Genomic DNA, 12,656 nt, shown 5'->3' on the forward strand with positions numbered 1-12,656 from the left:
TTTTATGGTTTATTCATATACACTACATTGCCAAAAGTATTCACTTGTCTGCCTTCACATGTATATGAAATTGAGTGACATCCCATTCTTAATCCATAGGGTTTAATATGATGTCGGCCCACCCTTTGCAGCTATAACAGCTTCAACCCTTCTGGGAAGGCTTTCCACAAGGTTTAGGAGTGTGTTTATGGGAATTTTTGACCATTCTTCCAAAAGTGCCCTTGTGAAGTCAGACACTGATGTTAGACGAGAAGGCCTGGCTCGCAGTCTCTGCTCTAATTCATCCCAAAAGTGTTCAGTCGGGTTGAGGTCAGGACTCTGTGCAGGCCAGTCAAGTTCTTCCACACCAAACTCGCTCATCCATGTCTTTATGGACCTTGCTTTGTGCTCTGGTGCGCAGTCATGTTGGAACAGGAAGGGGTCATCCCCAAACTGTTCCCACAAAGTTGGGAGCATGAAATTGTCCAAAATCCCTTGGTCTGCTGAAGCATTAAGAGTTCCTTTCACTGGAACTAAGGGGCTGAGCCCAACTCCTGAAAAACAACCCCACACCATAATCCCCCCTCCTCCAAACTTTACACTTGGCACAATGCAGTCAGACAAGTACCATTCTCCTGGCAACCGCCAAACCCAGACTCGTCCATCGGATTGCCAGACAGAGAAGTGTGATTCGTCACTCCAGAGAACATGTCTCCACTGCTCTAGAGTCCAGTGGCGGCCTGCTTTACACCACTGCATTCGACACTTTGCGTTGCGCTTGGTGATGTAAGGCTTGGATGCAGCTGCTCGGCCATGGAAACCCATTCCATGAAGCTCTCTACGCACTGTTCTTGAGCTAATCTGAAGGCCACATGAAGTTTGGAGGTCTATAGCGATTGACTCTGCAGAAAGTTGGCGTCCTCTGCGCACCATGCGCCTCAGCATCTGCTGACCCCGCTCTGTCATTTTATGTGGCCTACCACTTCGTGGCTGAGTTGCTGACGTTCCCAATCGCTTCCACTTTGTTATAATACCACTGATAGTTGACTGTGGAATATTTAGTAGCGAGGAAATTTTACGACTGGACTTGTTGAACAGGTGGCATCTTATCATGGTACCGCGCTGGAATTCACTGAGCTCCTGAGAGCGACCCATTTTTTCACAAATGTTTGTAGAAGCAGTCTGCATGCCTAGGTGCTTGGTTTTATATACCTGTGGCCATGGAAGTGATTGGAACACCTGAATTCAATGATTTGGATGGATGAGTGAATACTTTTGGCAATATAGTGTATTTTTAAGACCTCCAGTAGCTGCACTGTTTATGTTAACAATATATCTTCACTAAAGCAAGCTGGATTGCTTCCCTCGCCCACTGCTGGTGGCTTTGGGGGTGCGTCACTAAAACACATGCAGGTTAAGAGTCCAAGTGCTGCTTAATATTGTTTTTAAACCTAAAAACATAATGATGTCTCACTCTTTGAATTTGTTCTTTTTTTATCACCATTATATATTTTTTACGAGTGTGTGTGTGACTGGGGGCATGACACACTTGGTTACCACACCACACAGTCTGATTGGATGTCACTCATTCATTTGTATAAAGTTCACCCAGAAGGAGGAAGAGCAGAGAATTCAGGTTGTGCATCAGCAGTCTGATGTGTCAGTTATGTGTATATGTTGTCGTCTCTCGCCACGTCAAGGCACATCATAACATGTTCTGTTTGATGTAAATTGTCAAAAAAATCAAATGAAAAAAGACAAATTATTTTGCATGACGTCACCGTTCACGTCACGTATACACTGCTGAATATTTCATCACCCAATAACACCCTTCCACATCACTGCTTTACTCCAAATGTAGTTGAACAACCAAGAAACAAGCTTTGGACACCAGAAGTGTTTTGATTAATCAGTTGCTTTTGAGGTAAAGGGAAAACTGTGCAAACCTATTTTTTGGCCAAACCACTGCATGATGGTTGCTTACGTTATTAAACCTACATTAGATGTATAAGCATATATAAGGCACACCATATGGCCAAGACTATGTGGACACACCTTGTATAATTAGAGGTTTCTGAAATTCCTCACCCATTGCTAACAGGAGCATAAAATCAGCCATACAGTCATGCAGACACCCCTAGATATACACTGGCTTTCAACATGGCAATGTCATAGGATATCACAGTTCCAACAAGTCAGTTCATTAAATTTCTGTCCAATTTAGTCGTCTCCAATTCCAAATGCTAGTTAGGATTCCCCCCAATCTCACAATATTATCAAGGCTAGGAGGGTGAAGGCTTCCTCCGAGACCTGTGAAGCCAGCCACCGTCACGCAACGTCATTGGACAGCTGAACACGCTCGGAGGAAAGCGCCAACCACCAGTTCTGTTACGTCAGCTAACAGACACTTGCACTGACTAGCATCGCGCTGAGTGATGGGGGGAGAAGGAGGGGCTATCCTACAGACCCAGAGAGAGCGAGGCCAAGTGTGCTCTCTTGGACTCCCAGCTACGGATGGCTGTGCTAATATTGAGACGTGGAAATATCTCTGAACAACATCAGCTCAGTTATGAAGCAGTAGGCCACACAAGCTCACAGAATGGGAAAACTGAATGCTGAAAGCAGAGTATGTAAAAATTGTCTGTGGCAACAGCTTCCTGGATTAGAATTTTATGGCCCAGCAGCCAAACACAAGCTTAAGATCATGTATAATGCCAAATGTTGACTGAGGTGGAGCCCACTGGGCTCTACAGCAGTGGAAATGCATTCTCTTACCCTAACAACCCAATCAAACACCTCTGGAATAAACTGGGAACCTGATAGCTTTATAGTCCTACATCAGTACCCCACCTCACTAAAGCTCCTGTGGCTGAAAAGAAAGGAACACTCTTCAAAAAAAAAAAAGTTATGAAACTGTCACTGGGGCAGTAATCCTCTTGTCACTGGGGTGGTATCATTGAGGGTACATCTGAGTACTTTTAATTAGGGTACATAATTGTACAATATTATATCAAAATCATATTTTCTAAGTAGTATTGACTTCACACAACCTGTCTTATCTCCAGCCTTTTTATTTTATTGTTCTGTTTTAAAACACTAGGTTATGAAAAGGTACAAATATGTACCTTTTTAAACTCTTCGAGAAAAAAATCCCAGAAGAGTGGATCCTGTTATAGCAGCAAAGTATATGTGTGGTGGTGGTATTTAACACCTACAGTTTTAGAATTAGATCAACAAGCACTTACGGATGTGATGTTTGGGTGTCCACATAGTTTTGGGCATGCAGTGAATGTGGATAGGTTGTGTTGGGCTGTATTACATTTTGGTTGAATGAGGCTGACCTCTGCATGTGTATTTTCCTGACCACTGTTTACTGGCCATGCACAGGATCTCGCTGCTTCCCTGCAGCTCGTAGCCTCTCTTGCACTGGATCTTGCATCGGGTTGCAAGAACATTATGGTAACGCTCCCCATGTGGCGTAAGGCAGCTCACATGGCCATGCTTCACCTTGACAGGAGCACACCATGGCACACCTACACAAAAGACAGATTGCAACACATTCAAGTACATAAACACACACACATGCACATCTTCCCTGAGGTCTGACAAACACTGAAAGAGAAGAACCACACCAACATTGACATCTGCAAAAGCAACAGAAAGTTTTATACACTTACCTTGATGAGTGTCTTACTGTTAGCCTTCAGAGTGGCCATGGATAAAAGCAAAGCAAAAGAGCAATGAGAACAGTGGAACAGCCATAGAAGGGGTAAGAGGAATGAGAAAGAGAGCTAAAATAAAAGGCAGTGGTATCACAGAGACATGGGCTGATACCTGGCCCCACCATGTTTTGCAGCCCCTTAGTAGTACGGTCATGAGTGTGTTTCAGAGATGTATACATAGCAGAGTGTATGTGTGTGTTTACCTGTGTATCGTACATCCTCATCGTCGGTGTAGGGCCAGTACCCCGACCCTGAAAACAGAGTGATAGAGAGCCAGGGACAGTCTGAATTGCCAAGGAATCATAGAAATGCTAGAAGCCCACACAGAATGTGAATCTCTGATTCTGGCACTGTGGACAATTTCTTTAAAGCCTCAATCAGGAATCGCTGCAGCTGGCAGACATTTACTTGTTTTCATTTTGCAGGAATGAAGGATGAACAACCACAACAAAGCAACAAAACAAAAACTATTAAAACACACAGTGTTCAGCATATGAAATGCATATGCTTTGAGCGAATGCTCAGTTGTACTTAGAAACTAGTTCTGAGTAAAGGTGTGGGGGGACTATTTAATCATTTAAATTTGAAATAAAAATCAGTGTGAATATTCAACTTACATGTAGGACTACTTTAAAAAAAAACAGGAAAATATAGCATTTAAATGAAAAATCAGTATCAAAAAACCAAAAAGCAGTAGATAAGAGGAATAAATTTAAACATGTTATTTTTCTCCAAAAATGATGTAAACAATAAAAATGGTAAACTAACAATGAACCTCTGGTATAAGAGCTGTCATTAGACTGAAATATTGCCAATATTTTTGAAAACAGGCACGAATGCCTGATTTAACTTTGGAAATATTTGTCAACCCCTTGGTGTTGAAAAGGCACTGAAGTATTGATTTGCCATGGTTCCTACAAAGAGTGGATCTGTCAAATGCAGCTTTCCCTACACTGATATTCTAAAGTCACTAAATTATGGCACAGTAATGTGCCATTGCTTTGAGGACCATCAGAAAATAAGAAGCTACCGACTGGAACAGATGTGGAGAACTGGGCAATGTTCAGTTTGGAAGCCCTGCTGGCACTTCCAAACTTCTCAGAGAAAAAGAAGTGTACATGTTGAAGGAAAGTTAGTTCTCCATTAGTCTCTACATGTAATTTTCTCTTTCATTTGCACAGTTCAGCATAAACATAAATGATGTCCAACAGAAACAGATTTCTGTAATGTATTCCATCTATTTCAGTCATGCATACTTACTGTAGGATGAAAATAAGTAATCCTGACTCAACAAAACCATTCCATTGAAAATAAACTACGTTACCCATGACTCATTCCTGGCTCTTCACTCCAGTGACTATTCTCCGACTATTCTACCCACCAGTTAAACTGCCTGTGCTTTGAAAGCATCTCTTTTTCACAGACAGTAAGAATGTAGATCACAAGTCAAATTAAACTGTAGCACACAATGTTTTTCATTATTTTTTGATGAATTTAATGTTAATGAATTTAGAAGAGATTTATTAATTTAAGCCAGTTGCTAAATTGTAAAAGGTTTGAAGTGTGCTTTTCTGTTTACACTGAGGATAAAATTTGAGCATGTGCCAGCCAGGGACATCACTAAATAGCAATGTTTCATGCAAAAATGCTAAACTGGCTTTGTAAATTCACTTTTATTATGAGATACCACTGCTAGCATCACTAGGAATTTCCAGTAACACTCCAAAGGGATTCCCTGTTTTGTGCTATGTTATCAAGTTAGCAGTGGTGTTTATTCACATTTTATGGCTTTTACTCCAAGCTCCAGCTTAAACATGGACGTTTAAAACTTATACTAGGCATTTAGGTAACATATTCTTTAATTGGTAAATCATTCTAGAATATAAGAGCAAAACTGATTTTTTTTTTCATTCAAACGAACTTTTATCCTTCTGAGTTTAAATTATATACTACTCTTACCAAAAACTGAAAAGAACTCTCCCAATGTGCTGAGCGTGTGACAGAAGGGAATGTGCCATGACGGAATATTTCATGTTAAACTGGCTGCCACACTTCTTGTTGTTCTATCATCAGTTTTTTAACAATAAATGACTTTTTCATGAATACAGTTAATATTTTAGTAACAAAACATTTCCTATTTTATATTTTGTGTGAAGGAGTGGACAGGTTATAAGCTATCATGCTATAAATTATTAATGTTTATTAAAAGTAAAACTAGCTTTTAAAAAGACTCTCTTATGGTCTGTAGTTTATATGTTTTGTATAGACTATATACATTATATAATACAATAACACTATACACCATATAGTACAACAAACTACATTATATATTATCATACAAAATCATAACTTTCGATTTGCTCCATCTGCTGCCGATACAACTTCATTACTCTGCTAGCTTGTTAGTAACCACTAAAGCCCACATAGCTAGTTACAACAAAAAGAAAGGCAATATTTCAGTTTTAAATCAAAGCTAAGAGCCACACAAAGCAATTATTTACAAAATTTAAGGATGTTATGTTCAGACTTAAAGTTACAAAGTTTGCATATCTAGTCAATTACAAAGTCTGCATGTCTAGTTAATTAGCTTACTGAGGCTAACCCAGCCAAGGGAGCATGTACTCCACTGAAAAATACACTGCTCCCTGTCCCCTGTTCCACTTGTGCTATGGGTGGCCACTTGTGTAATATAGGTGTGACGCACTTGGAAGTGGTGAAAAGCCATTTTAAGAAAAAAAAAAGGAACTGAAACAGGACCTCAGTCGGGAACTGCCACAGTGGCTCTCAGAAATATTAAACGGTTTATGATTCTTTTAGTTCAGTGAGAGAGTCTAACTTTGCACAAAGTACTCATTCAGCCCCTAATGGTTAAATGCATAAACACATACCCGGAAGCTACAGACAACAGAAAAAAATTGCAGGAAAAAAGAGGAAATTCCTAATATGTTCTATGTTCTAAGGTTATATTGTGAAATTTTATCAGAATTATTGAGACTGTAACACAGATGTAAATGTTGCAAAATGCTACAGAAAAGTTATTCAGCTGGACTGTTGAATTGGATCCATTCACTGAAAAGAACCGATCAAAGGATTGATGAAGGATTCATTCACAGATCGGACGTTATGTACATACTTTTATTGTTCATTATTTTTTTATTGGTAATTTATCACTTATGTATTTATTATGCTTTATTAATGCTTTGTTTATATTTATTATTTTTTATACATATTTTTACCCACTTACAGCCCCCCACCGTGACCCAGAAGGATAAACAGTTTAGAAATTGTGTGTGTGTGTGTTGCCCCCCCTTGTAAATTTCCATGTGTATTGTTAAAAAAAAAAATTCCCAAGTGGCAGTTTATGCTACAGTGTGTGCATGCTTGAGTGTGTACTCCATGATCCTCTTGGCAGATGAGTTTTCCGGTTCCATTCTGTTGAGCTCAGCAGAATGCTGTGTAACTCTGTCCCTCTCTCTCTCTCTCTCTCTCTCACACACACACACAGGAGTTTTCCACTCACAGTAGGCTTTGCTGGATCAGTAGTTTGGGTTTCTACGGTAATCTCTTTGGCATGATGGGGCACTGAGATTTTATCCAAGTTCAGCGCAGTACAGAACATTTCAACAGTAACCACTTACGCCTGCTTTATTGTTGCTACATTTCAGTGTTCAAGTCATAAAATAGTATACACAACAGAGCAATCCTGAGGCTGTAGATATATTGCTGCCAGCTCTCTTACTAATGCATCATAGACCCCAGATCATTGTATATGCCTGAGTGTCAATAGTCTTTTTCATAGTAAAAAGAAATATAGGCAAAACAGGACATAGCTATTCACATCAAAGGAAAATTTTCTTGTAAATTCCCTTTGTTCTCTTACCCACATACACATTGATAAGCAAACATACACATCCAATATCAAGACAATGTAAATCTAACTCTGACTCTTTGAACAGGTGTTTATGTTGCAACCTGTGAGACAGGGCTGCTTGACTATGGCAAAAATCATGATGACAATTTTTTGGGTCAATATGGAAATCACAATTATTTAACATGATTAGTCACTGACTTTGAAAACATGCATTTATTGAACTACAAAAAAAAAAAACTTTTCAACAGATTGAACTTCAGAGGATTTAAAAAATTGGTCGTATTGCCTTTTGGTGCAGACACTACCTTGTAACAAATCTTGCACAGTTTTCGTTGTTGTTCCTTGTGTTCCTCGTTGAAACAAAAGTGTTTCTAAACAGCTGAATTGGTTTTACCTTTTTCGTTGACCAAAGTCTCTCTTTCTGTAATTTTGGCTTGAGCTGAACTAAACATGCCTCAGCCTGGCTGAGAGTGAGTTTAGGCTTTTAGGGAGGAGAGAAAACAAACCACTGTAAAGGAAAGGAGTGCGCTGGATTCGTAACACAAAATGAAAGCATCATTGTAAAATGGAATGTGGCGTAATAATTGTTTTCTCACAATTATCTTTTTTTCATAACCGTTGGAAGCCAAAATGATGAATAAAAAGGACATTTGATAAATCGTCCAGCCCCACTGTGAGAGATCCATTATATGCACATTGAGCAACACACACATACAGACACAAAAATGCATTCTTAGATACATATTATATTCACACATTTGCTGGGTTACCATGTGCCCAAAAGTGCCTTCACAAACAATGTAATAATAATCACTTCAGAACTCTATCCTACTATATTGCTCACTAATGCACTACAGTCTTCTCCTTTGTCTGCATCACCATTCAGGATCCTCACATTTTAACAAAAGTATCCATGCAGTTTAATCCAAGTTATCTTAAATTATCTCCGTCCCTGTTTATCCCATCAGAACATTTGTAGCCTAATCAATTAGTTAATCAACACTTTAGGATATCGGACATGCGAGTTCAAATGAGCGAACTTGGCATTTTGCCCAAACAACACTTTTTACCCAAACCTACTAATACTCCTCTAGATATCCTTGGACTAAAGCTCATAATCCTGGTCCAAGTGCATACTCAAGAGAACCATTTTGTATTCCATATAAATATGTCATGCTCAAAAAAAGTTGTACTCTGAAGCATAAACATGCAAATATTTTCAATCTGCTTATCTGCTCCCAAGCCCAACAAATGGCAGTGATTCCAGCAGGCACCACTCCTCTGATCCAACTCCAAATTTTCATTATTTGTCTCTTGACATCAGCGGTTGGTAGAGGTACTAGGTACCAAAAACCAAACAAACAAACAAAAAAACAATAAATTGAACAAAAAAATCAGGTTCAGAAAATCTACAGGTACTAATTTCCCTATAGAACTGCAATGGAACTTAGTACACCCACCATCTATTTGCACAGAAAAGGTACTTTGTTAGACACTACTGAAAGTGAGAGGTGGAATCAACAGCAAATCAGGTCAGGTGCTGAACCGACGGTGCTCTCTGTTTACATCTGTAAACTGTATTTACAGTGATGTAGTGAACTGAACGGCTCATCCTTCAGTGAACAGAGAGATTATTCACAGAACATGCAGTAGACTAGCAGCACTGACTCACTGGATGAATGAGTACACTGTCCTTTTTCCACTTCCTGATATTAGTTGGCGGTTGAATCAGGGGTGCAGTGTTGATTCTCCCCCTCACCCCCCCTCCTCCCCTCCAGCCCCAAAAACCGTCCACGTATACACACTGGCTTTATAAACCTAAATCTATTCTAGCTCCCACAAGGCACAGGGCTCAAAGTGCAGATTCTTTCCCGCATTGACACACACTACTTCAGTTTCAACTCCAGCTCAAACTTAACAGAACCATCTGAGAAGTCCTAGACGCTGGTGGGCCTTCAAAGGTGTGTGTGTGTGGGCGGGGGGGGTCCTGTTCCATATCTGAGCGCAAAAATAAACGCCGACACACACGCAGTGGAGGCGAGAGCCAGGCGTACTTTTCTTACCGTCGTAAGCGAAGCAGCGGCAAAGCTGTAGTCCCAGCAGCAGATACACGCACAGCCAGGTGTCCATCTTAAAGTGTGCGGGAGTGCAGGAGTCCCTCCGGCGCATTCCTGCTCCAGCAGAGCCCGCCTTCCTCCGCCCAGAAACACGAGAGCCCGCTCAGCGTAGCCAGTGAGGTATGGCGAGTCAAGAGAGAAAGTGAGAGCTCAGCGGGATTTGCTAGAGGTGGGTGTAAAAATGCATTAGGGCATCGTGATACATCGTAATCGATTTAGCTTGCATCCAGGTTTAAAATGTTAGACTCGATTGTAATCAATTATAATATCATTCTTAGCAAAAAGCGTTCTATATAGTACCAGAAAGGGTTGTTGGCTTGTAACAATGGTGAAACCCTTTTCAAAAAGGTTCTATGTAGAACTATCTACAGCACATTCTCAATCAGCCTGAAGAACCCTTTCATGACGCAAAGAACCCTAAAATCATGCAAAGCGTTTCTTGAGTGTCCATGATTCTATTCAGAACCTTTTCTTGAATAAAGAACCCTTGAAGAAAGAGTGTACAAAGTATGCACTTATTATTATATAATCAAATTCTGAGTAAATTGCCTCACTATGCAGGAAATATATGTACAATTTGTATGTCAAATATTTTTTTTTATCTTTGCATTCCTCAAAAATTGCTCTGAAGAATTTCCCTGAAGTACATTACACTTACACTACTTCACTGTTTTTCCAAATATACACTGTTGAAAACTAAAGTCAGCTCAATTTAATATTGTAAAGTAACTGACTACATTGCTTTTCTTGCATTAATGCAACTTGAGGACCAACTTGAGTTTAGCCAAATCAAACTTAGTAGTCAAGTCAAAAGTTCTCCTAACTCACATTTTTAGTTCTGCATTTCATTTAAGTAAATAATGTAGACTATGATTTTGAGATTTCCCACTAACAGAGACTCTTTCCATCAGACAACCCTGTCATGCATTTTCTCCTCTTGGAAGTATACTTATGGATTTTTACAGCATTGCTGGGTGTTTAAACTCAGTAAAACAGTCTCCTGTTGGGGTGATGACCTAGTCCACTGTACCGCTTGGGAACACCCGAATTGATTCAGATCTCTGTGTCCATGAAAGTTTAATACACTGCAGCAAATATTTGTTGTTTTAATTTTTGAAAAGGGGTATGATCACATGTGGTGCAACTCTCTAATAATTCACCCCAACATAAGGAGATTATGAGTTCAAAGCCCAGTGATGCCACAGCAGTACATATTTGGAAGCCCAAGAGAAGAAAATGTTTGATGGTATTGTGTGATAGAAAGAGTCCCAGCTAGTGGGGAAACTGAGCTAAAAAACTATATTATTTACTTAACTGAGATGGAGAACTAGAAAATGAAATTGAGAGAACTTTTGACTAAGAAGTTGGAATTGGGTGAACTCTAGTGTCTTCAAGTTGAGTTAACTCAAGAAAAGCACTGTTATTAGTTACTTCTCATTTTTACAGTGTAGTTGATTACTGTACAGTTTTGTCCTGCACCCCTGTGTCTCTAACGTTCAGTTCTAGTGCTCTAATGTGCACCCACAGCAGGACACTCAATTTTGCTACAGAAAACACCATAATGGTTAGAATACTAAAACATGTAAAATGCATTCAAATGTATCTGGAGTAATGTTAAAATAAACAAACAAACAAAAAAAAACACGTGATGAACTATAGATGAAAAAATAAAAGCTAGTTAACAGACCTACCAAAACCGCAAGGAATGCTGGGAGGCTCCACCATCATCACTACAATATTCAGAGGGACACTGCTAAAGACTGTACAAAGCATTTGCCACTTTCCTAATATGCATTGCAAATAACAGCAACCCTTTCCACCCTCAGTGTATATTCTAGAGGAAACTGTATCACTGTCAAAGTCTACAATCAAGAGACGCCTTCATGTATGTAAATACAGAGGGTTTACCTCAAGATATAAACCACTGGTAACACTCAAGAGCAGAAAGGCCAGATTAGACTGCAAGAAAACATCTCAAAACGCCTGCCCAGTTCTGGAACAAGATACTTTGGACAGATGAAATCAAGATTAACTTGTACCAGAAAGATGAGAAGAGTATGGAGAAGGAAAGGAAGAGCGCATGTTGATGTTTATTGATGAGGTGACTGCTGATAGAAGTAGCAGGATGAATTCTGAATTGTATAGAGCTATACCTGTGCTCAGATTCAGTCAAATGAATGGATAATGACCAAAAACATATTGCAAAAGCAACCCAGGAGCCAAGAAATTGAATGTTCTTAAATGGCTGAGTCAATTACCTGACCTTAACCCAACTGAGCATGCGTTTCACTTACAGAAGACAAAACTAAAGGCAGAAAGACCCACAAGCAGCAACTGGAAGTGACTGCAGTAAAGCCTGGCAAAGCATCTCAAGGCAGGACAACAGCATTTGGTGAGGTCCATGGGTTCTAGATTTCATACAGTCATTGACTGCAAAAGTCACTGACTTGAACCCAAGTATTAAAAATAGTCCTTGCATTTATAATTATGTTAGTTTGTCCAATTATTGTTGAGCCTGTGAAAATGGAGGGACTATGTAAAAAATAGCTGTAATTCCTAATTGGTTAGTGCAATATTTTTGTTAACCCCCCTGAATTAAAGCAGAAAGTCTACACTTCAATGACATCTTGACACTTTCATTTCAAATCCATTATGGTGGAGAGTCACTGTCCAAATAGTATGACTGTAATTACTCTAAAATCCAATATTTTAACTTCTTTGACAAAAAGTGTCTCCCCAAATGCCCCTTTTTTTACAGCAATTTACATTCTTTACTGTATTTCTTAACAGTAATTTTTTTAACATGGTGGCGCAAGGGTGGCAGCCTGCTGCAGCAGCTCCAGCTCCCTTTGAGCTTTTTCCTACTTTCTGTACTTTTCCCCTTTTTCAAGTATTTATAGATTTTTTGATTGATTGTCAAAAGATTTTGCAGTACGGACACCAATCTTGTAGAGTTCGCCCTGATCC

General features: G+C 39.5%; 1 protein-coding gene across 1 annotated transcript in view; it reads right to left on the reverse strand.

Moving 5' to 3' along the window:
* Positions 1-9,815, reverse strand: part of srpx (sushi-repeat containing protein X-linked) — a 29,114-nt gene extending 19,299 nt beyond the window's left edge. The window contains exons 1-3 of the mRNA XM_036569168.1: positions 9,636-9,815; positions 3,905-3,952; positions 3,321-3,512 (exon numbers count right to left, since the gene is read on the reverse strand). Coding sequence (XP_036425061.1) covers positions 3,321-3,512; positions 3,905-3,952; positions 9,636-9,741 — 346 coding nt within the window. The 5' untranslated portion in view covers positions 9,742-9,815. The remainder of the gene's footprint in view (positions 1-3,320; positions 3,513-3,904; positions 3,953-9,635) is intronic.
* Positions 9,816-12,656: the final 2,841 nt, after the last annotated feature.

This window comes from Colossoma macropomum, unplaced genomic scaffold (assembly GCF_904425465.1).
Source record: "Colossoma macropomum unplaced genomic scaffold, Colossoma_macropomum, whole genome shotgun sequence".
NCBI lineage: Eukaryota > Metazoa > Chordata > Actinopteri > Characiformes > Serrasalmidae > Colossoma > Colossoma macropomum.